Consider the following 24,038-nt stretch of genomic DNA (forward strand, 5'->3'; position numbering starts at 1 on the left):
AGCCCACACTTAAGTGCTTTGCTTAGTCAGGGCCTTCGATTTGATGTCTCTCTGATTAAATTAAACCCATATGGACTGGCTGGTATTACAATGTTCTGCTGAGTGCTTGTGACACACATTATTACTGGGCTAGAGTAAGATTACCAGCTCAAAATAGTCTCCGGAATGTCTGTCTTACTCACTAACACTGCTGCCTATAGAACCAGCAGGAAAATCTTTCACCAGATAGTGCCAGGTACCACTGAAGCTTTGAGAGAGCCCTGTAGTTCATATAATCCCATTTGCCAGCCCCAGTCCTGTGCAGCCATTCCCTCCCCTGTAAAATCAGGCTGGGACATGAAACCAGAGTGACTCTGGTTTGGGGATCAGCACTACTATATGTCCTTTCTCCAAAGGCACAACCATAGGCAATAAACATTTCACGTGGCTCAGAACGAATAGGCATTTCTTCTTGCACGGGAATATGAATGGAGCATTTTTTTCCAACAGGCCATGGCTTGCCCAACCATCCCTGGAAGGGAAGGGGTTAATATCAACCATTCATGGTGTGATACAGCAGCACTGTGGTAAACATGTAGTAGGTCACATGTGTGAGCACAGGTTGAGTTGTGAATATGAATCATCCGGGCCCCTCTCCAAGGAGATATCCTTGAGCACACAGCACTGTCCTCCCAGGAGGTTTATTTCAGAGCAGACAGACAGTTTCCTCACCCCTTCTCACTGGGCTTTCCTGCATTTTTAAAAATCATTTTTCCTAGCAAGCCCTTGACCACGTGGACTCGAAATGTGCTTCTTTACGAAGCTGCTTCCCTGCTGCATGGTGCCTATGGACGGCTTGGCTCCTGCGAGGTTGATCCAGAGTCCTAGGCTGCTGGGTTTCTTGTTTTGGTGCGGAGCCCATTGACCAAAAAAAAAAAAGGACACTGAGGCTATAAAACAAATTCCTCCACACAGTCTGTTATGGAAGGTTGGAGGGTACTGGGGAGCCAATAAAAGGGGGACACCCTGAAAGCTTAAGTCATGCTTGGGAGGTTTGGTATTGACAGAGGGCCCTGAAAGAAAGCCCTGGTGACGGGCTGTGTCAGTCTTGGGCAGCTGGACTGCCACTTCCTGTCTGCGCCGCCTTGATTTTTGGGCATGAGGACTGCCGGGCAGCAGCCTTAGCACCGCCCGGAAGGTTTGGCTTGCACGGAGCTTAGAGCGATGTTTAACTCGGGGCTCTCCAAAGGCCCTAGGTGGCGATCCTGGCGACGAATAGGCTGCTGATTCCTTGATGTGGTGCATGCATTGCCAGTGCCACCCGAGCCCTGAGACTTGAAAGAGAGCCACCAGCACAGTCTGCATACTGTACTTTATAGGGACGCTTGAAAACTACGTAAGCAGCTCACTTTATAACCCCGCACTCACATGGCTGCTATATCCGGTGCCATGGCACATACAGGCTGTCACACCTTTCCAGACAAGCAGAGGGTCTGGTTAAAATCTCCCCTCTGACATATCCTCCGTAGTGAGTCATGGCAGTTAATCTCTCATGTGGGACAATTAGAATAGCACACAGGGAGCCAGAGAGGGAAATTGTGCTCACTGGAGCATCAAGTGATATTCCACCTCCCCTCCCGCTTCCCACTGAGGTAGCTCTGGTTGGGTGATAAAAGTTAATTCCTTTCACCCCAGAGAAGCTGCCTGTAATGGCCAGGGCATTGGCAACTGGCCAGTAGTGCCAGCTCGGCCAGGGTCGAAGGCAGGAGTTGGGACTAGTTACCAAGCCAAGTCAGGAGATGGACACCAAAGTCAAGCTGGGCAGAGGGCCGAAGGATCAGGATGGGGCAAAAGACAAAGTCTGTAGCAGTAGCAAGCCAGAGTGTCTACACTGTTGCTCAGACGGCTCCCTGGGGCAACTTCCTGGTTTAAATAGCTGGTGTATACCAATCAGGTGGCCGCAGGGTTCTTTTGCTTGGGCTTCTGTGGGTGGTACTTCCTGCGGTGCCTGACCCTCTAGCAATTGTCAAATGCTGCTTCACTCGGCTCCCCAATGGAGACATTGGTCACCTCGGACCCTCCAGCTGCAGGTTCTAGTCCCACAGATCCTTATGCTGCCCCATCATGACTTCTGCCTCGTTGTGACACAGCCAAACTGCCCTTTCTCAGTGTTAACTCCTCACTCATAATTCCCTCCCTTCTCCAAAGTCCTACAGAGTTTAATAGAAAATAATCTTGCTGTTAAAACAACAAGGAGTCTGGTGGCACCTTAAAGACTAAACAGATTTATTTGGGCATAAGCTTTCATGGGTAAAAAACCCACTTCTTCAGCTGCAACATATCTTGCAACAATTCAAATCTTGCTGTTGAATTTTTGAATTGCGTCATAGAATTACATAGAGAATTCTAGCCCTGCTATGGAATCATAACACACAGCTCCAATAACCTACAGAAAGGATATTGTTCCCTGTTGCGTTGGATAGGTTGGAGAGTAATCCCAATAGATCCCCATTATGTTCTATAGGATTTAACTGTTGGAAGTTTTCATAAATGTTTGACTAAAATACCCCATATAAGAGAGGGAATTATTAGCTTAAGGAATAGTTTAAAATTGCAGGAAACGGAGTCAATGGCATAAAATGGAGTTGTTTTATATGCATTCAGCTCTTGAGATAAACTGGCCTTCAAGGGCTGAAGGAAGGAAAGAAACACCATCACTTTTCCCCCTAGCTTGCTGTTTGGTCACTTGCCATCCTTCTCCACCTCAGAGGGGTGGGGTTTAGGTAGTCTAGGAGGGAGGCCAAGTTAGCAAATTGCATCTTGTTTAACATGCCCGTTTAACATGGCTGGCCCAAGCGCTCGTCTCAGGTACGCAGGCGTAGCTCTACAGAAGTTGATGGAGGAAGGAATTTAGGTGGTTAGGTGTCTGACATGCTCTTTTTCTAACCTGGCGTAGTGGGCGATATAGAATGCTGTCTCATCATAGAGTGATCTCATGCTATGTGCAATGAGTGTAACGTTATGGGACTCCCTCTTTAATACCCGATAACGGTATGCTAGCCACTATACAGTACTGATGTAGAGTGCAAGATTCCAAGTCTCTCTGCACGACTAGAGTTACGGTAAAATCCCCAGATTGCCAATGACGGCGTTAAGGGCACAGAAACAGAGAAGTAAAATATTGAGTCGTCTAGTCCCTATCCTCCCTGCTAGTGCAGGATTGTCCCTTACTGTATTTTTTGTTGTTGTTCTTTTTGTGTCTCTAGGCACTCCAGCTTGCCTGCACGGCCAGGGAATTCTGTAGTTCCAAGGCATTAGCAGGACTTCAGGGGAAATCACAGCTTAGTCATGGAAATTTTTGATAAAATCAGATACCGTCAGCATTTGAGATGTCCGTGACTTTTCCTTTGTCACCTCCTTGCCCTCAGCCTCCCACAGTTCCCTCTACTCCCAGGGGGGCTCAGCTCTGTCAGCAACAGAGCAACTCACCCATTTCCTCGGGCTCGGCTTTGCTGGTAACTCAGACGTGGATGATGTTTGGCTGTTAAATAAAAAAACCCTAACTAGGTCTTTAGCGCAGAAATCAAAGCCCTGAGTAAACTTCTGTTCCAGGCATTAGCCCTCAGGAGCTGATGTCCTGGCTTAGGAGATGACGCTTACTTATCTGAATCTCAGCTCTTGGCAAGTTCATGTTGATTTTCTGGAAATGTCTCTCTTCTGTCATCAGGCATTTCCCATAACTCAACTCACGTGTCCCTTCGTTCCCTCTCCCTGCAGGACGCCTCCATCGCGCATCGATTCCACGTGATGAGAGAAAAGCACCCTGAGAAATTCAACAGCAGGTAAACCCTTTGGCCATTCCATTGTGATGCTGGTGGAAGCATTCCCCACCAGCTACGGGAGGAGGGGGGAGGAGGAAGTCCTGCATTGGACCAATCTTGCTTTAAGGACTTGTCTTGCAGGGAGCACAAAATCCAACTGTCTAGGCTTCTGTTACCAGCATGGTCCTAGGAACTGGATAGGGGTGGTGGGCATAATAGGCCAGGGGAGGCTCCCAAACAGCCACCACCCCGCTGTCTCAGAAAGCACAGATGCCTGGGCTGTGGCCTTGCTTGCGCTCCGCCCCAGGGCCCCACTCCCATTCTTCCCCTTTGGCCCCACCTGCGCTGCTCCTCTTCCCACCCCCCTCCGAGGCCTGCCCGCGCTCCGCCCCTTCCCATCTCCGCTCCGCCTCTGCCCTGAGGCCCCCACCGCTCACTGAGTCACATAAGACAAAAGGAGTATGTGAAGCACCCAGGAGCTTTTGGCTGAGTATTGTTTTGAGTAGAGGCACATGGGGCAGGGGGGAGGCAGAAGAGAGAAAAGAGTAAAAAAGACAAGAAGAGAGAGAGAGGCAGAGGCAAGCAGCAGCCTGTGAACAAAGTGTGACCCTGGATATAGCTAGAGAGAGAGATTTTGGGTCTGTTGGCTAAAGAAAGTTGGGGCTGCATGCAAGCTAAGAAATTGCTCCCTTTGTTCGTGGGTCCTCCTGCATTCAGAGAAGCAGAATTTTGTACGTTCCTAGTAACTAAACAAGGTGACAGCAAAGAAAACAGCAGCCTCCATCGATGTCTCCTTCTAGCTGGAACATCCCCAGGGCCCCGCACTTTGACTAACCAGTCGGGTTGAAAAGGGGCAACCAGCCCTTGTGGAGAAGGCAGTAAGAAGAGGGGCTTTGCCATATGCTTCAAAGGTTAAGATCTGGGCTTTGGTGGTGAGCCATGACAGACTTAATCCAACCTGGCTGTAAAATAGAAACAACAGCAGTGGGAGTGCTTGCGGCCCGGAAGCTGCACCTGGGCTGAGAAAATAAACATTCAGTGCACTGTGATCGAGGCCGTGTTGGGTCTGTCGGTTCACCCATCCTATAGGGCTGGATATTTCAGCCTTCTTGGAAAGGTGCAAGGATTTGGCTGCAAACCCAGCTACATTCATTCACACTTTACAATTAGCTCCAAACTCCAGGGCTAGCAAGAGCAGGCTATCCAGCACTGGCAGAGCCACAGGTTGGGACTAGCTCATGTTTCACTTGGAGATTATAAAAATGGCACATGGGCAGCAGGAGCCAGTGGCTTATGATCCGTGCAAGAGACACAGGCAGATCCCCCCCCCCCCCCCAGGGCCCTGATTTTCAGAAATTCCTGCTAGAGAAGCACCAAAGAACCTCAGCTCCAGCTTTGGGCTACAGTGCAAAACTCTCTGATCCTGGGGCAGCTCTTTGAAGCACAGCCCGGGGAGTCAAACAAGCCCAGCACACCTTGTCTCTCTGTCCCTCCCCTGCCACCAAGAGCCACCTGAATAACAGTTAGGGAGAACAGGAGCCACTCCCCACCTGCTCAAATCCCAGGCAGCTCAGAAGGAGCTCCAATCAGGCCGTGGTTTTGTTATTTTGGGGCTGCAGTGTGTGGGTGCTGACAGCTTATTCAGCCACTCCTGTTAACCCCACACATCTCATCCCATTGGAGTCAATGGCCAAATTCTAGTGACTTCCGAGGGCTCCAGATTTGGCCCTTGTAACAGAGGGGATGATCCCTGGGCACTTATTTGGTGAAGACCAATGACTCATAGCCCATGGTGGGTGGCCTGGCCCCTCCAAACTGCAGGTCCCCTGCTCTTTTTCCTACAAGAGATCCAGCACCCACACAGCACTGTGGCCTCACCTAACACCCTCCCCCAGCAAGCCCCCAGCCTGAATCTCCTCTCGGTTTCTCTTGCTATCTTCCTGCTTCTTCCCAGCAGCCCACCTGGCCTCCATGTTGGCTTCCTCTCTTGGACCCCGGTGCAAGGGAGGCATCAGGTTTAAGGTGGAGCAGGGACCTCCTGGTTCAATGGGATTTTGCAGGGAGCCCCGTCCAGGAGCTGCTGGGGCAATGTGCAAAAGCGCTACCGCCAGATTTTGCTACCGGCTCAGTGGGTGTGAGCCCGCTCAGCCCCAAGCAGCTCTGTCAGGTGGTGGGTTTGGACACCACCCCGGAAAGCGAAGTCATTGCTTTCCCTGGCTGGGGGTGCTGCGTGCGGCATCTGGAGCGAGGGAGCTGAGGAGGTGGCCCCTCTCCTCTCTATTCACTGCTGTCTGACTTGCAGCCCCTCCGCTTCCTTCTCGCAGTGAGGAGCAGCCAGAGCGTGTGTGGCCAGTGGGGGTCTGTGGCTCTCCTCCCCCATTCCCCCTTCTCCCCCCCAGAGATCCAGGGCCAGATTTCTTACTGAAGCACCTAAAGGATGAGGTGGGCTTTTCAGCAGTGCTTGTGCCAGGCGAGGGCTGAGCCCTTCCAGCCATGACATGGAGGTACCTAAGACCTAGGCCCTCTCTGTACATGGTTAAAAATGGCCTGTCGGTGACCAGATGTGGCTGGAACAGACTGCCTCCCAAGTGTGTGCCGAGAGGAATCTGTGCCAGGCGGTAGTGCCTTGTGCTGCGTGTGCACTAGGAACCTCCCCAGCTGTAATGGCTCCTGCTGTATGTGGGTAGAACTGGCAGCGAAGGCAGGACTGGACTATGGTCTGCTCAGAAACTGCGGCTGTGCCTTGCTTAGACCAAACCGTCTTCAGCCCCAGCTGCCTGCAATGTATAGTAGCCCTGCATAGGCGGGTTAAACTTGGCCTTTAACATGGCTAGAACATAGTTTGATTTCTAGTCGTGCAAGCAAGGAAAGCCCACCTGCTCACATGGTTTGACTACAACTACTTGTGTAAACAGGGTGCTGTTTTGGTAGGCAGGGCTGGATTTAGGGGCAGGCAACCCAGGCAACCACCTGGGGTGCCAGGCTTGGGGGCCGCTGGAGTTGGGGGGCTGTTTTTGTTGTTTACAGATCCTAGCATGCAAATTGAGCATCTTATATGATAGGGATAAATCATGCATGCAAATTGTGCAGCCAAGTCGTGAAATGGGCTACACATGCAATACAAAATAAGGAATTCAAAAATTTAACAAAGGGTAGGGGAATGCCAAAGACGCTCCTCTCCTGGGGCACCATTTAGTTTAGGGCCAGCCCTGTTGCTAGGGTAGCCAGAACCATAAATGATTTCCATGGATATGTCACAGCCATCTCATCCAGGTGCCTGGAAACTCTGTCAAGCGCCCTCCCTTTTGACAGTGCCAGAAAGCCACATGTCTGCTTTATTGTTATTCCATGGGCATCTGTCACAGTGTATCTGGACCCCTGTCCTGTACGTAGCATGAGGCGTGTATTACAGCTAGGTCAGGTACCTGAGCAGAGGTAGCATACGCTTCACTGCTGGTTAGCTACCCTCATAATTACCATGACTTCCAGGTGGGCTTGTACAGCCCAAGCTGAAGCCCATGTGGCTGCAGCTTTACTTAGCCAGTACCTGAACTAGCTAGATCAAATCTAGCTCAGGTACGTCTACACACGATTGTGGTGTTGACATACCCTAAGGGTCACATTCCCAAGTTTTTCTCTGCAACCAGGAGCAGTAGAAACTTGCATCTTTTTTAATACAAGCTGAGATTCTCACACAATCCCCTGACTCCAGGAGCTGGGGCTTTAAGAAAATCACCAAATATTATGAGAGTCATGATAAAACCATGAGAGTTGGCACTGCTGGGAATAGAGCAGAAGCAATGCTCGGTAGTTGGAAAGACAGTAGATTTAAGGGTAATACTTACTTTTCTTTATTCTAATCAAGTTCCTTGTTCGGTGTTAGAATCAGTTGTTTCAGTGATTCTTTATCACTTTCACATAAGAGTTCTGTCACGCTGCCCTTTGCATCCATGTGAGTACTAGGTGCGTAATATCAATGAGACATGTAAACCTTCCCAGATCCTTTTGCGTGACGACCAGATGGAGTTTTTCACCCTATAGCTGTTCAGCCCATCATATCCAGCGTTGGTTGTCTTCAGCCATGGCCATTCCATATCCTCCTCCAATTGCAAATTGCTCCATTGCGTTCTCTAGTCGTTCTTACTGACGTAGGGCCAGAGTCCCTGCAGCTGGGGAGGGAGGGTGTGAATCACCCTGATGCACTGGCAGGTGAGCAAGATGTGTCCTGCTGTCTCCTTTTCTCTTGGGTTTCCATGGGGCTGGTTGATGGTGCAGGCTGGTTAGAGGATGCACTAACTCGTTCCATCTTCCAGCTGCCCTGGCCAAGCCCCATCCCTAGCCAGAGTTCCTCACTCTTCTGAGGGTATGTGCCATCTTTGGGCCCCCAGAACAGAGAGAGGTTTCAGGTGCTTTCCACTGTTGCAACTCCCCTCTCTCCCCCTCTATGGCCAGGGCCTCCACTAGGGTCTCTGCTGAAGCTTTGATTTGTTAGTACGTGGTCTGTTTTCATTAGGTACTAGAATAACGAGTCCCTGTGCAACATCCCTTCAGGTTAGTATTTGCTGACAGCTATCCTGTCTCCCTCCCTAGACTGAGCATGCCCAGCTTTCTGACCCTTCTGGTGTGCCTGCTTTCTGAACTCTCTGCCAATTGAGCAGTTTTGAAACATGGGCACTGCAGGGAGGCGCCGACTTGCTCAATTGGGTGCTCAAATCAGGAGGCACATTTGGCTCTCAAACCTACCAAATCCACCAATTGGATATTGGTGGGACTCCTGGAACTCAGAATTGGGGATTAGTGCCAATATCCCAGTAACCATTGCGACAGGTAAATGTAAGTTTCTAAGGCTGCCTGCTGGCCGTATACAGAGAACCAGTTCAGTGGCCAAGTACTCGTTTGGGTGCTTTCATTTAGGCAACAGCCTTTGAAAATAGGGTTCTGTTGTTTGGGAATTCTGAGCCACAGAGCTGTCCCCTGTGCCCCCGATGGCCCTAATTAGTGATAGTGAGACAGCGAGAATTACCTGGCTTGTTCTACACGCAGTCCTATTGATGCAGCCCAATATAGCATGCTCCTTTTTTGCTCTAGCTTTGCATTGCTGACTCACGTATAATCAATCCTCCCCTACAACCTTAGATCCTGGCGTGTGCTGCTGTTTCCTAGCCAGGCACCCCCATTTGCGTTTGGGCCTGTGCCAATGAAAGCATTTTGCATTTGTCTCTAGTGAATCCCATTGATTTTTAGCCACTCTCCCCAAGACCACAGTGTATTTTAATCCAACCCCTGATACATTTCCCTTCTGTTCCTGACTTTGTAGCAGCTAATTCAATCAGCTTATTACTACCCTATGATTTACTTGGCTAGCACCCCAAAGCATGCAGGGGACTCTGAAACCATGAAATCACCTTAATCTCTGGTTTAAATGGGCAATGTGTATTTAATTGATATTTCTGTATTTTTGGTCCTTTGCTGCTAGACACTGACCACTCACCCCACTGACAGCTTTGGGGTCTTCCTTTTGGGATCCTCCCTGACGTGCCTGGTCTAGCTCTTTCCTCTATTAAGTTTCCGTTTAACCAAGCTAGCTGCTTCCTTGTGCCTCCATAATCTAGCCCTCGTTGCACCCTGCTGGGCAAAGTGATCCCCGGCCCCGCTCCCAGCCTCTTTTCCATGCTGCCCCCCACCGCTCGAACCCATGTGCCCAGAGCTGGCATGGGACTGGGGAGATGCGCCCCCCTGCTGCCGCTATGGGGGCCAGTCCCTCTTCTCCGAACAGGGGTGACGACCCATGAGGGGTTGGTAGGGTTCCTGACCCATGGGGGAGTGCAGAAAGGGGTGGAGCAGAGAGCCTGCTGGAGGTCTCCTTTGCCTGGCTCTGCTGTACCCCATCCCCTGTTGCAGTGCCTTTCCCCTCAAGAGGAGAGCTGGGGACTGAGAAGAGCTTTTGCCCCACCCCACCTCTGTCCAGGAGGACCTGAGAGGACCACTGCCTCTGAGGACCACTGCCTCTGTTGTGACTGCTGCCGTGTTCTCTAAGTTGTTACTGCAGACCCTGAGCAGTTCTGGAGAAGGCTCAGTGCACTTGACACCCGACTGTCTCTGCACTGCCTGGTTTGGCTGTCAGGGTATGGAGCTGCTCCTGTGATATGCCAGTCCTGGCCAAAAGAGGAATTCCTGCTCTCCGGGTTTCCACCCCACTGCCTGGCTCAGTGTGAACATGCTTGTCGCGGTGTATGTACACCCCATCCCACTTTGGGATGGGACAGGGTGGTGATATCACCGCAGTTAGTCTCCCTGGTGGCCCTTGGGGTGAACGCGGTACAGCCCAGAGGCTGCGGTCAGGTACAGCAGCCCTTACACTCAGGGCAACACGGCCCAGTGGCCAGAGTCAGTCTAACAACCCCCCAGCCCTAGGACAGTGCAGCCCAGCAGCTAGAGTCCATGTAATCACCCTCGGGGATAGGGCAGGGCGGCTCAGCAGCCAGTGTTCAGCTAGCAACCCTCAGGTTCGGGGCAGTGCGGCCCAATGGCCAGAATTACAGCCTAATGGCTACAGTCAATATGGTGGCCCTCGAACACAGGGCAGCACAGGCTAATGACTAAGGTCAATATGGTGGCCCTCGTACACAGGGCAACACAGCCTAATGGCCAGAGTCAATATGGCAGGGAAAGGTGGGGGCCACCACCAGGGGAGTGATGGCCCAAATAGGGGGTCCTGGGCCCACCCAACTCCACTGGGCCCTGACCCAGGGCCCTAACAGTGACAGCGTGGTCCATCACTGGGTTAGCAGGGAATCCCACCAAAACACGCTCACCTCACTTTGTTGGGAGATACCATTTGGTCACACACACACCCGGGTCGCTTCCTACCGTAGTTCCAGAAGCTGCTGTCCATGGGGCATCAGGGTCTCCGAGCTCCTCAGCGTGGATGATTCTCCAAAGCTCCTTGGGCTCCAGGCCTCCAATCCAGGCAAGGGTTGTGGCGGCTCTTCAGCTGGAGCTTTGGTTGAAGGTCCTTCCCCTCCAGCCATCCACCTAGAATGAGCTGGGCTGCTCCCTTTTATACTGAGGCAGCAGTTGGAGTATGCCTAGCATGGCCAGCAGGGCGGGTCTTCCACCGCCCATAGTGTGGGGTTAACCCTTTCTTCTCCAGTGCGGGGTATGCACAACCCGTCACAAAGCTCAATGATTCCTCTTCTGTATCCAAAGCTGCGTCTGGCATCCCCTCGCCGGCATGAATGCAGGGCTTCAGAAACGTCTCCACTTCTCTACACTTGGGCCTTGCCAGCCGCCCCAACAGCCCATATTCAGTTGGTCTCGGGGCATGTGTATGTATCACATTGGCTGGCCAGCGTCACTCCGTGTAACAGTATCCCACTTTTCCTAGGAGACAAGCTTGTGGGCAGGGTCTCAGCAGCAGGCTGGTAGAATTCCCCTGTCAGTGGGGCTGGAGAACCCTGGCCTGGAGGGGAAGGGGTTAGAGATGGAGCCATGTCTCCAGACAAATGTGTTAATGAGTCCTCCCAACTCTGTGTGTTCTGTGTGTCAGGATGAAGAACAAGCTGTGGTATTTTGAATTTGGCACGACTGAAACCTTCGCTGCTACCTGCAAGAAGCTCCACGACTACCTAGAGATCGAGGTGAGCTTCAGCGTACGGTGACCATTTGTCCAAGCGTGGCATTGACAGGTTCCCATCAGAGTCTCCTCCTGGAGGCTGTGCTCCTGGGAATGAAATGGTGGCTCTCAAACATCTGCCCAATGAGGGACTTCCAGGAGTGGCAGTGAATTGTGGCCGGTAGGAAGCTGAAATCAGAATATTGATTGGCAGAGGGTAACATTTTCAAAAGCACCTTGGTTATTTAGAAACCCAAGACCCATTTTCAAAAGTGGTTTAGGTACTTATGGCCAGATTTCAAAGGGTATTTAAACACCTAAAGATGCAGATAGGTGCCTAGTGAGATTTTCAAAAGTACCTCAGTGCCTAACTTTCATTGGATTGGTTAGACACCAAACCTACTTAAATGCTTTAGAAAACCCCACTAGACACCTATCTGCATCTTCAGGTGTCTAAATACCTTTGACAATCTGGTCGTAAGTGCCTGCCATTTTTGAAAATGGAACTTAGGGTCCTAAGTCACTGAGATGTTTTTGATAATTTTACCCGTAGGCTCCTAAGTCCTGTAAGTGATTTTGAAAATGTTACCCATCGATGCAGGTATCTGACCATACAGACCCACCTCCATTTTTGTTTCCCTAAAGTATCGTTTCAGAGCAAAGGCAGGTATCTGATCTCAAGCAATGCACCATTGTTACATTCAATAAGTAGACTGTAAACTCTTTGGGGCAGGCAGCATTTCTTCCTCTGCGGTTGTATAGCACCCAGCAGAATGGGGCCCAGATTCTGACTACGGCCTCTGAGCGTCATGCCAGTGAAAATAATAAATAGCGATCATTAGAGTGTTAGGCCAAGAAAGCCCAACTCCTGACCTGAAATATACTGATGTAACTGCAGCTTGAAAATGTTTTAGTATAGTCCCCTGAAACAGTCCTGTCCTCACTAAGTAGTTGGTATGTAAGTAGCGGTGTTCTCCACTGAAAGCAGCTCCATACTCCTGCTTGATTCGCTCAGTGACAGCTCGATCCAGGAGCGATGATGTGACCTTGCTGGGGCGTGATGTCACTAGATATGCTGGGGACGGGGAGGAAGCTGGTTGAAAGGAGCAGGCTTCTGCTGACGTCCAGATCTCCTGATTAGCAGCCCGGGGAAAGGAAATGGACAAGACAGCTCAGGAAAATATTTTGGTCAAGTTTGTATATTTGCAAGGTGAATTCTCCTTAAACATATACCAGAGAGCTGGGAGCAGGGCACTTGCCCTAACTGCAGCCAGCTGCGGGAGAACAGAATACTCCTGTTTGTGCCTTGCAGCTGTACTGGAGAGTGGGCCTGGAACAGTCTCTCTCTGTAAACGCTGTGTCCGCACACAGCCGCCTTTTGGCAACATGGAAACAGCCTTTAATTAGAGAAAGGAGGAGGGGGGAGCCACTTGTCAGTGGTTGCTAAGAGCTCTGTCATTTTACAGTTCGCACTGGGGGTTTTGTGCTGTGTTTTTTTGTAAACTTCCTGCTTTCCTTATCTCTGAATAAATGAACCTTTTATTACTTATTCATGAGGGCTAGAAAAAACAGGTCGGTTGCCACAAAGGCTGACGTGGATCTGACCATGCAGGCCATGCTGCTTGCAATTTAATTCATGTCCAGCAAAGAAAATCCCAGGAGATCCTAATCTCCCACAGTGTATCTCATCACTTAATTACAATCCGTATAGGAAAGGTTGGGAGGGAACTAAAAGAGGGTGAATAGTATTGCATATGAAATCCTGCACTGCAGACAAGTGTGGGAAGTGGAACCAGGGAGAAAGATGCTATAGATAGCAGAGGGCATATGATGGAGGGGCCGGTGTTAGTTAAAGACAGCACCATACATTCAGCCCATCCACAGATGGAGAAATGCATGTGGATTTTACCTCCAGCAGTGGAATTTTCCTCCATCCTCCATGAGGAAATTCTTTCCCCAGCTCTGCCCAGGCAGAGAGAGCAGAACGCCAGTCCCAGGAGTGCCCTCTGGGTCAGGCAGAACTACCTGTAGTGAGCTAGTGGAGGTGGGATCATGGGGACTGTTGGGTATGGGCGGCAGAGGGCAGAAAAGGAACCAATCGGCCCAGAGGATAGGTCTTTGGGAGGGACGCTGCATGGGAGAGAGGTGGTGGAAATCCCCCCTCTCTGCTACCTGACAAACCACCCAGACCCCCTCAAGCACCTGCCCTCATGTCACTGCTGTGGGTGTGGACCAGGTGGAATTCCGAGACCAGCTGGTGCGTATGTGACAGCATAGCAGAAGTGGAGGAGCACTCTGAAAGCATGTGCATCACCTTCTGTGCAGCACTGGTGCTATCGTGGCCAATTAGAGCCTCGCTTTTGTTGAGCAGTGGGACCCAGGGGCCTGCCACATAACTTAGATCCATTGTAATGCAGGATACGTGGCCGGGAGTTGGGGGAGATGCTTTCCTGAGGCTTCGCTCCCCAGCATGGACAAGGGGATGGGTCCTGTCCTCTGATGTCAGTCAAGCAAAGAAGGACCAGTTAGGTGCCAAAGATGGAGCAGAAGGCCCCTCCCCTTTCAGCCCCTCAGCTATGGCTTTGTGGGCTGGGAGGGGGGAGAGGGAAAGAGGACTGTGACTGCAGCTGATGGAGGAGGGCTGGGGTGAAGTGTCCGAAGGGTAGGGATGGTTCACTTTGTGGACAAAGTGAGGGGAGAAAGCTGTGGGCCTGGGCCTCGCGGCTGGGTTCCCACTCTCCTGTGAAAGAGAATTCTGGGTTAGCAAGGGAAGTAATGGTGCTTCCCTGTGTTGCCCAGGGCAGCCAGACCGGGCCAAGTTCATGCCAGCCAGGTATCTTTGGAATAGGAAAGATACAGCAAAAACAGAGACCAAAAGGGAGAATGGAATGATTTTCAAACCTGGAGAGTAAGACACTGCTGTCAAAGAACCACCAAAACACAGCAGCTAGGGTCACTTCACCCCGCCTCCATGTCCTTCCACTGGCCCCTCTCCTCCACCACAGCAAACACAAGCTCCACATCTTGGCCTTTAACACCCTTCTCCATCCAGCCCTCCTCTCCATCCGATCTGCTCCCCTGTCGAGCTGTTGGCCCCAGCGGTACCAGCCTGCCTGTCCACTTCTCCCCCGACAATCTCCATGCGCTTTCCCGCATCACCAACCATTCCTGGGGAAAAGTCCCCACAGAAATTCATAAAGCTGCCACCTTGTACTTCTTTAAATCCTATTTTTAAAACATACCTGCCATAAACATACCTGGGGAGAGGGATAGCTCAGTGGTTTGAGCATTGGCCTGCTAAACCCAGGGTTGAGAGTTCAATCCTTGAGGGGGCCACTTAGGGATCTGGGGAAAAATCAGTACTTGGTCCTGCTAGTGAAGGCAGGGGGCTGGACTCGATGACCTTTCAAGGTCCCTTCCAGTTCTAGGAGATGGGATATCTCCATTAATTAATTAATGAATTTATTTCATTTAATGTGTCTCTACAAATTCTTCTCAACTGGGGATGTTGACCAGCTTTTCTGAGATGTTGTGTTCGCTTTATGGCAACTCATCCTCCCATTCTAGCCTCGCCCACTGGTCTGGTGTGTGTTGCCGTTGCCTGCTGGCTGGCATGCAGACTGAGTTCCCTAGGCCCAGCCATGTCTGTACATAGCCCCACAGAATGGGGTCCTGATCCTGGGGTGGGGTTCCTAGCTGTTACTGCAATACAAATACTAAATACTAATGACAACATATGAATGTGGACTGTAACCCCTCAGTGTAAAAACCTCAGTGAAGGAAGGCAATTTATCCAGCCACACAAGAGGGTAGGACAGAAAGGTGAGCAATAGTTTGTCGTTAAAGAAGGATGTTTAGATGAGATATTAGGAACATTGGGCAGGGGTGTATAGAGTCATAACGTTTAAGGCCAGACGGGTCACCAGATTGTCTAGTGACCTCCTACGTATCACAGGCCATCACCCAGCATCTGCAGGCTAAATCCAGCAACCGGAATTAGACCAAAGTAGTCCAGAGTAATTAGTAAAGGAAAGGTGTACAAGGCAGCATCGCTAGTGATGGTCAGATTAGCGTCGGTACTGGAGGGGAGTTGATCTGCCAAGATATCACGTTTCTGACTTGATGACCGAGGTGACCCCTTGGTCCCTAGTACTGATCTCTGACTCTGTGACCGGCTGGCCTCCCTGAACTGTTCTGTCAGCCAGCCTGGCAAAATTACAGAGTGAAACTGTTGATCTCTGAGCCACACCTAGGATTTGTGTTTGAAGGTGAGGGAAGATACACACCGCCCCAAACAGGTGGTGGTGCTGCCATGGGATGGGGGGAAAGATTGGGAGGGGAAGGGGTTGTTAAAATCCCAGACTTCTGTTCCGTGTCTCTGACTGTTGTGCAGAAGCCATGCTGCACAGAGATGCATCCTGTGGTTTGAGATCGGCGCTGTTGATCAGGAGCAAGTGCGGGTATTTCAAGCGCTCCATCTCCGTCGCAAGCATGGGTGTGTTATGTAAATCGCCGTCCCAGGCAGCAAAGTGTTAACCTAGCAGCATTTTAAGTTGAAATTCCCAGTCCAGCCTCCCTCCAGCTCTGAGGCAACTGCCATGAGGGCAGAGAAATGGCGGTTTTGTTTTGGAAATTGGCATCCGTTATGGGACAGCTCCTGGAAATGAATTTGGTTTTCCCCCAGCTGCACATTTCTACGGCCAGCCTCCCTGCCAGCTGCCCCTTCTCAAAGAGCCCATTGTACCAGGCTGGCACACAAACAGAGGAGGGTAAGGGGGGGGGAACACATTCCCTGCTCGTTGGATGTTCTTCAGTGTGTTGTGTGTGTATGTGGCGTCTGCACCAGGTTCTTAAAGCCAGCACAAACCCACCCAAGTTCTGTTAAGCCCAGCAGAGGATGGGGGTCCTTTCTAATACACCTGTTTTCCCAACCCCATAAAGGCACCGGAGTGTATAGGATTTGGCAGATTACATTCCTTTTGGACTGGGTCACCACCTCCATCCCTTCCCTGTTCGGGCCAGTAATGTTTAGCCTAAAGATAAAAATGGCTTAGCTGGTGTCCTTTTCCAGCCATCCAACCTTGCTGCACTCCTGGGTCCATTCCTTCATTTGTTTCATCTGTTCAATGGCTGCTGTATTGAGCCTGTAATCTCCAGAATAACTCTGTTCCTCACTATAGATCTACGTGAAATAACTGTCAGCTTAGGGGGCCTGTAGTAGTTCCGGGATGGGGCTCGTCCCTTCCAGGGGCACCTGGGAGCCAGGCCGCCCCGCTACAAAGCTAATAACAGTTCAGAGCTCAGGCCCTTATGCAGGGAGTGAGCACACAAGTAACAGTTCAGGGCTCAGGCCCTTATGCAGGGAGTGAGCACACAAGTAACAGTTCAGGGCTCAGGCCCTTATACAGGGAGTGAGCACACAAGTAACAGTTCAGGGCTCAGGCCCTTATGCAGGGAGTGAGCACACAAGTAACAGTTCAGGGCTCAGGCCCTTATACAGGGAGTGAGCACACAAGTAACAGTTCAGGGCTCAGGCCCTTATACAGGGAGTGAGCACACAAGTAACAGTTCAGGGCTCAGGCCCTTATGCAGGGAGTGAGCACACAAGTAACAGTTCAGGGCTCAGGCCCTTATACAGGGAGTGAGCACACATTAACAGCCCCGGCCCTAGATCAGGGCGGGGCAGCAAACCAATAGTCAATCAGCGGCCCAGGCCTTGTAGCAGGGGCTGGGTCAGTTTGGGGTAGCCCAGGCCCTAGGTCAGGGCGGGGCAGCAAACAAATGGGCTGTCAGGGGCCCAGGCCCCTTAGACAAGGAGGAGGAGAGACTGCCACCCGGTGCGGGGTGGCGGGGGGGGACACAGGCCCACCCACTCCACTGTGTTCCAGCCCGGGGCCCTATCTGCAGCAGTCTGTCTGCTGCGCAGTCAGTGGGGATCCTGACCGCAACACACTGACATGGGTTCGGGGTCTGCTATCCCCGGGCCACTTCCCATCTCCTCCTCCATGGGTACCTGTTCATCCTGAGTCTCGTCTGCCGTGTCCCAGATCATGGGCTCCTCCGGGCCCCGAGCACTGGGTAGGTTTGTCGCTCCCTCTGGGCCCTCGGCGGGGGGAAGCTCAGACCGCTCCTCAGGATACCGGGCCCTCGGCAGGCTCGGCCAGTCCTCCTCTGGATACCGGGCTCTCGGTTGGCTCAGGCCCGCGGGAGCTCGGGCACCAGCGTCTGTCCTCTCCCGCTGCTGGCCAGCTACTGAGCGCTGTGGCTTGGCCTTTATACTTCCTGTCCCGCTCCTTGACTTCCAGGGGGTGGAGACAGGCGGCGGTGGCTCCGCCCACTCTGGCGGCTGTTCTGGCTCGTCCCTTCCAGGGGCGCCTGGGAGCCAGGCCGCCCCGCTACAGAGCCTATAGGCCATGTCAACACTAGAGAGTTGTACTGCTTTGACTATACCAGAATCGTCCAAGCAATACACCCCACCCTCGGCATGGACACAGGAATACCTGTAAAAATGTGCTTATCCTGGGATAGCTCATCCCCCCAAGGTATCTTCCTGCATCTTTAGGTGCCAGCTGCCTTTGTAAATCTGGCTCTAAATACTCAGCTACCTAAATGAGTGTAACCATGAATTAGCAGTTAGGTGCCTGCAACCGAGTTTAGGTAACTAATTACAGACTCACGTACCTAACATTAAAGACCCACACTTGAAAGGCTGGCTAGACACTCTGGGTATGTGTGTGTGCTTTAGTGTTTAATAGCCTTCCTCTTAGCCATCTCCACTCCCAGGATATGTTCACGCCACCCAATGTGGACGTGCTCGTTCCAGTCTCAGTACATAGGAGCATCCCAGTGTTCTCTCCCCACATGTCTGTATGTCAGAGGTCCCTCCATGTCCTCTCAGGCTCCTATTCCCTTGTCCATCTCCTGCACTCCAACTCCCACTTCTCAGAAAGACTGGAACAGGAAGGGCCAGTTGCCCAGCTCCATTTGCTCCAATGGAAATGATCTGTGTGACTTGAGTGGAGCTACATTGAGTTACATCAACTGGGACTGGATCCTTACTGTTCTTCCTGCCCCTAAACAAGCCATATCCTATTGCATCAGCATGTCTTTGGCACTTCCTTTTTCTACCTGCATAGCGTTGCCTGGTGACCTGCAGCTTGGAAGCTTTACAGACCCTAGAAGTCTGCAATTAACCAGACGCAGCATTCAGAAGTTATCATGTTAAAGACCAACAGAGAAATGCCATTGAGTTGAGCGGCATCGAGTCATGGATCAGTACCCCACTGCGCTAGGCACTGTACACGCACTTCGAGATGTTAGAGGATATTTTACTTCTTATTATTTTCAAAAATATATTGAAGAATGAGTAACTGAAACAAAGCCCCAAAATTCTGAGTTTAGCTTAAAATAAATAAAAAAACATTTCTGGCTTTTCACAATCAAGGGTGAGCTAAAAAAAGAGAAGATTTCCAAGCATTCTGGGGGATAAAAAAGTATTGCATATACAAAGATAAGTGTGTATGTGTGTGTGCATACTGGTATATTCATTTGCAGGCAGATTCACACACATAATCATGTGGTAATATTTAAAATGTCCTAATTTTTTATCATGAATATTTAAAATGTCCTAACTTTAGCATGAATTATTGAAAAAATTCCCTTCTGGCCCTGCATTTCTATGATTCTTTAAGGGCGGTTGTGGAATCCCCATCATTGGAGGTATTTAAGAACAGGTTACACAAACACTTGCCAGGGACGGTCTAGGTTTACTTGGTCCTGCCACAGCATGGGCAGCTGGGCTAGATGACCTCTTGAGGTCTCTTCCAGCCCTACATTTATTTCTATGATTCCATGAAAAATAAGGTTGAGGTCCTCACTCAGCAAGAAAAAGAGTCAAAATGCTAGCCACAGAGAATTAGAGAGTTCTTCGTTATCCAACACACATTCTTCTTTGGAAAACACGGAGGACAGAAATTCCCTAGCATCATCAAAATCCAAGAAAAAAATCACATTTCTGATCCTTGCTCCGCTGTTACTTAGCAGGCAAAAGAACAGATGCTTTAAAGCCTGGGAAATACATTTTGAATGCAAACAAAGATTTTTTCCCCCTACATGCGTGGTAGTTTTAGCAACATCAAGGAAGATATTTACCCTTCTACCTTGAAGAAATCACACCTAATTTTTCCACCTATAAGTCATCAGCTTTCCCAATCAGAAGATGATGTCAGGGTAATAGTATATAGGGGCCACTTCATGGACACCACAGTCCAAGTATTGTTTTGTTTATAAAATATTCTACCTGCTTGAATGCTGGCAGAGGAATTAAAGTCATTTATACAATTAAAAACTCTATTTACTTGTCCCTCCCTCTAGTCCTTTGGAAAGCCACAAATACCTTTTCGTGTAGTTTTCAAATGTTGCAATTTTTCTATGTAACACAGAGACGCCTCAGTAAGGACTCCAAGTAATGAATGTTTTATTGCTTTCCTAAAGAGGCTCCAAAATTGACAATTTTTTCTTTCACATCTTTAATATTGTTTTCTGCCAAAGTCAACCCAATTTTCCAAATCGCATTTAGAAGAAACAGTATCCAGTCCTCAAAGGAATAAGGCTTTGACGAGCCAAAATATGTCATTCTCTAAGGTACATTCAAATAATAAGAGAAGAGGCCACAGGAAAAGGTAGCTGAGCAGTGGACGTTTTCTAAGCTGCTGTAGATAGAACATGATGAACTGTGAGCGGTGATTTGAGAAACTGTCCGGTTAGTGACATCACTTCCACTGGAAATTACGTGAAAAAATATCTAATCAGACTTCTCTGGGTTTTTTAAATTTTCATTTAAAATATATAATAAAAAACATCTTGTCGCCAAAAGAAAGAACTGACTAATGAGAGAGTGTTTCTAGGATGGGGGTTCTTGAGAGTTATATTTGACCCCCTCCACTCCCCGCACCCTACATACAATATTCAAAATAGAAATGCCCGCACAACAACATGAGAGACAAGGTGGGGGAGGTCAGATCTTTTATTGGACCAGCTTCTGTTGGTGAGAAAGACAAACTTTCAAGCTTAAACAGAGCTCTTCTTCAGGTCCTGAAGAACAACAGACTGACAGAAGTTGGTCCAATAAAAGATATGACCTCACCCACCTTGTCTCTCTGATACCCTGAGACCCACACAACTACAATAACGTAGCATGTAAGATTCTGCCAGGTCAGGTGCTTGTATAACATCTGCATCTCCTGACATCTGGGAGAGACGAGGTGATGCTCAGTGCTGACAGCTGCCCCCCACCCAAGTTGGTTTTAAGAAAAGCTGTTTGAAAAATGCTAATTATTTTTCATGAGAAATTTTTAAAAATTGATATTTTTGTTTTCATCAAAATGTCCTGCAAATGTTTTGGGGGATTTCAAAAGACCACAACAGAAAACTTGGGGCGGTGGTCAGAATTTCTGTTTTCAGTTACATTTTTCAGTTTGGGGCAAAATGTTTCCTGGCCTCGTTGACATGTTTCCATGAAATGGAAATTACTCTGTGAAAAATGTTGTTTGACAAAAAGCCCTTTTCACGGAAATTACATATTGCGGGGAATTGTTTTGACAGGCTCTAGCGTTAAGCTGTTTAGGGCTTGGGGTTTGTGTGTAATGGAGATCACCTTCATATGGGGTCAGATCCCCGTGATGCTGAGATCAAAGGTGCTCCCCCGCTGGCAGTGGCAGGGCATTCTCAAGGAAGGGCCCTCCACTCTGAATTCCCTTCCCTTGACTTAATCCACGACAACCTGACTCTGTTGGTCTTCAGGGCACAATGCAAAGTCTGGGTGTTTCCCCAGGTTTTCCATAAGGGAGTGACTGAGCAGGGACTCATTGTTTGCAAGGCAGGCCCTGTAGCGGACGTTGTGCCAGTTTCAGTTTAATGGATGAGCTGTATTTCCTGTCCATTCCATATGCCTCTAGCAGTTCTGAACAGCACATGGAATACATTCAAAGACTAACAAAATGCACTACCTGCCTATCAGCCCCAGGGCTGGGAAGAAAAACAGACATTGTTTGTGAAGGGGCTGCATGCGGCCTGGTCTGAACTGCTGCCTGCACGCAGAGTACACCCGGTGGAAAGACCGATGTGCGGCACAAGTCGCCACTGGCCTCTCTGAGGGTAGGATTCCCAGGCTGTTTCCATGGGGCGGGGCTGGTACCCAGAGCAGACCCCCTGTGAGCTGCCTGCTCCCCAAGTGGCAGCCTGAACTTTTTGTATCCCAGCCTGGGCAGTCTGTGTGTGCAGGCCAGAGATCAGCAGCTCTGTCCTCTGGCTCCAGTTCAGCAAAGCACTGAGGCATGTGCCTAACTCGAACCACACAAGTAGCCCTGTTGCCATCCATGGGTTTTCTCATGTGCTTAAAGCTAAACACGTGCTCAGATACCTGTACCTTGCTGAATCAGGGCCAAACATCGCGTGCCATGAATACACTGTTCTGTTCACTGTCCTCTGCCCTCCACACTGCTGGGCCTCACCACCCAGCCAGAGCCAGGTCATGGAAATCACTAGCCATTCAGATGAAAATGGCTCCTCTTCTCTCCCCCACCCCCAAAGAGACATGCCTCCCCATCTCACAGTCATGGAGCGTAAGGCCAGAAGGGATCAGCTGGTCTGATCTCCTGTACGTCACAGGCCATTGTGTTTCAACCTGAACGCCCCTGCATCGAGCCAAGCCACTTGTGTCTGACTAGCATGTCCTCCAGAAAGGCAGCGGTGCTATTTCAAGGGACTGATGTGATTTTTCCATTTGCCACATAACGACTCAGTGCTTTGATGAATGCTGTGTGGTTGCCTGATTTTGGGCTCTCTGCTTTACACTTCTGTCAGTGCCTGTAGCCGCGCACGGTAGATCAGGATGTCCGGACCATTTCCTGGTGGTGTTCCTGGCATGCGGGACCTTGCCAGTTCTCCTAGCCTTGGCCTTCTCTGGAGTTCTGGGGAAGTGGACATGCCTCTGCAAGCCCAGCTCCTGGGAGCTCTGCATCTATCCCTTCTTTGTGTCACTGTTGTGTACCCACAGGCCCCACCCAATCAGGGCGCTGGGCTGTGTCCGTAACCCGGGGTGTCAGTCAGTGTCTAATGCCTGACCATGCCTGTCTCTTTGCAGTGTGATGGAACACTCCTGGACCTGAGCAGTACCTCACTGGAGGGCATCGCCGTCCTCAACATCCCCAGCATGTATGGCGGCTCCAATCTCTGGGGCGAGACCAAGAGACAGCGCAGCTATAACCGGATGAGCAAGAAAGTGCCCGAAAAGTTGCACTCCACGGTGGTCACTGATGCCAAGGAACTCAAGTTCTGTGTCCAAGGTGAGCTGCGAATGCCATCACTCCCAGTGCATGGAGAGGTTGGGGGATGGGAGGCGGTAGGGCTCGATAAAGCACAGAGCGGGGATAACTGAACTGTGCATGTATCTCTGTAGGCGCTTTGGTCATGGCTTAAAACAGGAGAGTGAGAGAAGGTTCCCAACAATATGTTTTACGGCCGAGAGTGGTTCTTTCATGAACATTTAACTGGCCCAGAACAGAGGTAAATCCACACTGCCCTCATCCCACCTCCTTCCCTTCTGTCCATGACACCCAAAAATCTTTGTCCATTTGCCAACCCTTTGGGCATTGGAAAGCCCTGGAGAATGGTCAAAAGATGGTTCCTTTGACTATCCTGACATGGCCCCATGTATACAATGGCGTTAATACTCCTGCCTTTCTCCAACTCAAGGACCATCTCTCCCTATGTGTACAAAGGGAGCAGGTGGGTTATCCCCCCTTCCCCTCGGTGTGGGTGGGTGGTGAATAGAGTGCCCTGGGTGTGAATGGGGGCAGGACCAGCTGTGAGTGAACCTCAACCTGCATTGCCAGCCAGCCAGGGTGCTGTGGAGCAGAGCAGAGCAAGTGGGGGATTGGTTAGCGATAACCCAGTGGATGGTGTGGGGATTATTGGACACAGATCTCAGTTAGGTCAGCGTAAGACTCAGGGCCTGTTGTCTGTGTCTCGGCTCTGTCTGAGGAGGCTGTTTGCTGATTGCTCTGCACGGGGAGTAGTGGGGAGCTGTTGATGATGCCTTCCCAGGCACTGTAGGATGACCAGGTGTCCAGTTTTTGACCAGAACACCCGGTCGAAAATGGACCCTGGCAGCTCCGGAGAGCACCACTGACCGGGCTGTTAAAAGTCCAGTTGTCGGTGCTGCAGAGCTAAGGCAGGCTCCCTACCTGTCCTGGCTCTGCGCTGCGCCCTGGAAGGGCCAGCAGGTCCGGCTCCTAGTTGAGGGGGCCTCAGGGCTCCGCTTGCTGCCCCTGCCCTGATCACGAGCTCTGCACTCCCATTGGCCAGGAACTGCGGCCAATGGGAGCTGCGGGTGCGGTGCCTGCGGGTGAGAGCAGCACGCAGAGCTGCCTGCCGCGCCTCCGCCTAGGAGCTGGACCGGCTGGCCACTTCCGGGGCACATTGTGAAGCCAAGACAGGCAGGGAGCCTGCCTTAGCCTCATTGCGCCACTGACCAGGAGCCGCCAGAGGTAAGCCTGTGCCCTAACCCCGAGCCCCCTCCCACACCCTGAACTCCTCTGCCCCAGCCTGGAGCCCCCTCCTGC

The 24,038-nt window shown here is 50.7% G+C and overlaps 1 protein-coding gene across 5 annotated transcripts in view; it reads left to right on the forward strand.

Moving 5' to 3' along the window:
* DGKG (diacylglycerol kinase gamma) overlaps positions 1–24,038 on the forward strand; it is a 143,735-nt gene that overhangs the window by 84,967 nt on the left and 34,730 nt on the right. For all 5 annotated transcript variants that reach the window (XM_054040177.1, XM_054040181.1, XM_054040179.1 and 2 more), the window contains 3 exons: positions 3,757–3,821; positions 11,350–11,440; positions 22,559–22,760. In XM_054040177.1, coding sequence (XP_053896152.1) covers positions 3,757–3,821; positions 11,350–11,440; positions 22,559–22,760 — 358 coding nt within the window. The remainder of the gene's footprint in view (positions 1–3,756; positions 3,822–11,349; positions 11,441–22,558; positions 22,761–24,038) is intronic.

This window comes from Malaclemys terrapin, chromosome 9, assembly GCF_027887155.1.
Source record: "Malaclemys terrapin pileata isolate rMalTer1 chromosome 9, rMalTer1.hap1, whole genome shotgun sequence".
Lineage (NCBI taxonomy): Eukaryota > Metazoa > Chordata > Testudines > Emydidae > Malaclemys > Malaclemys terrapin.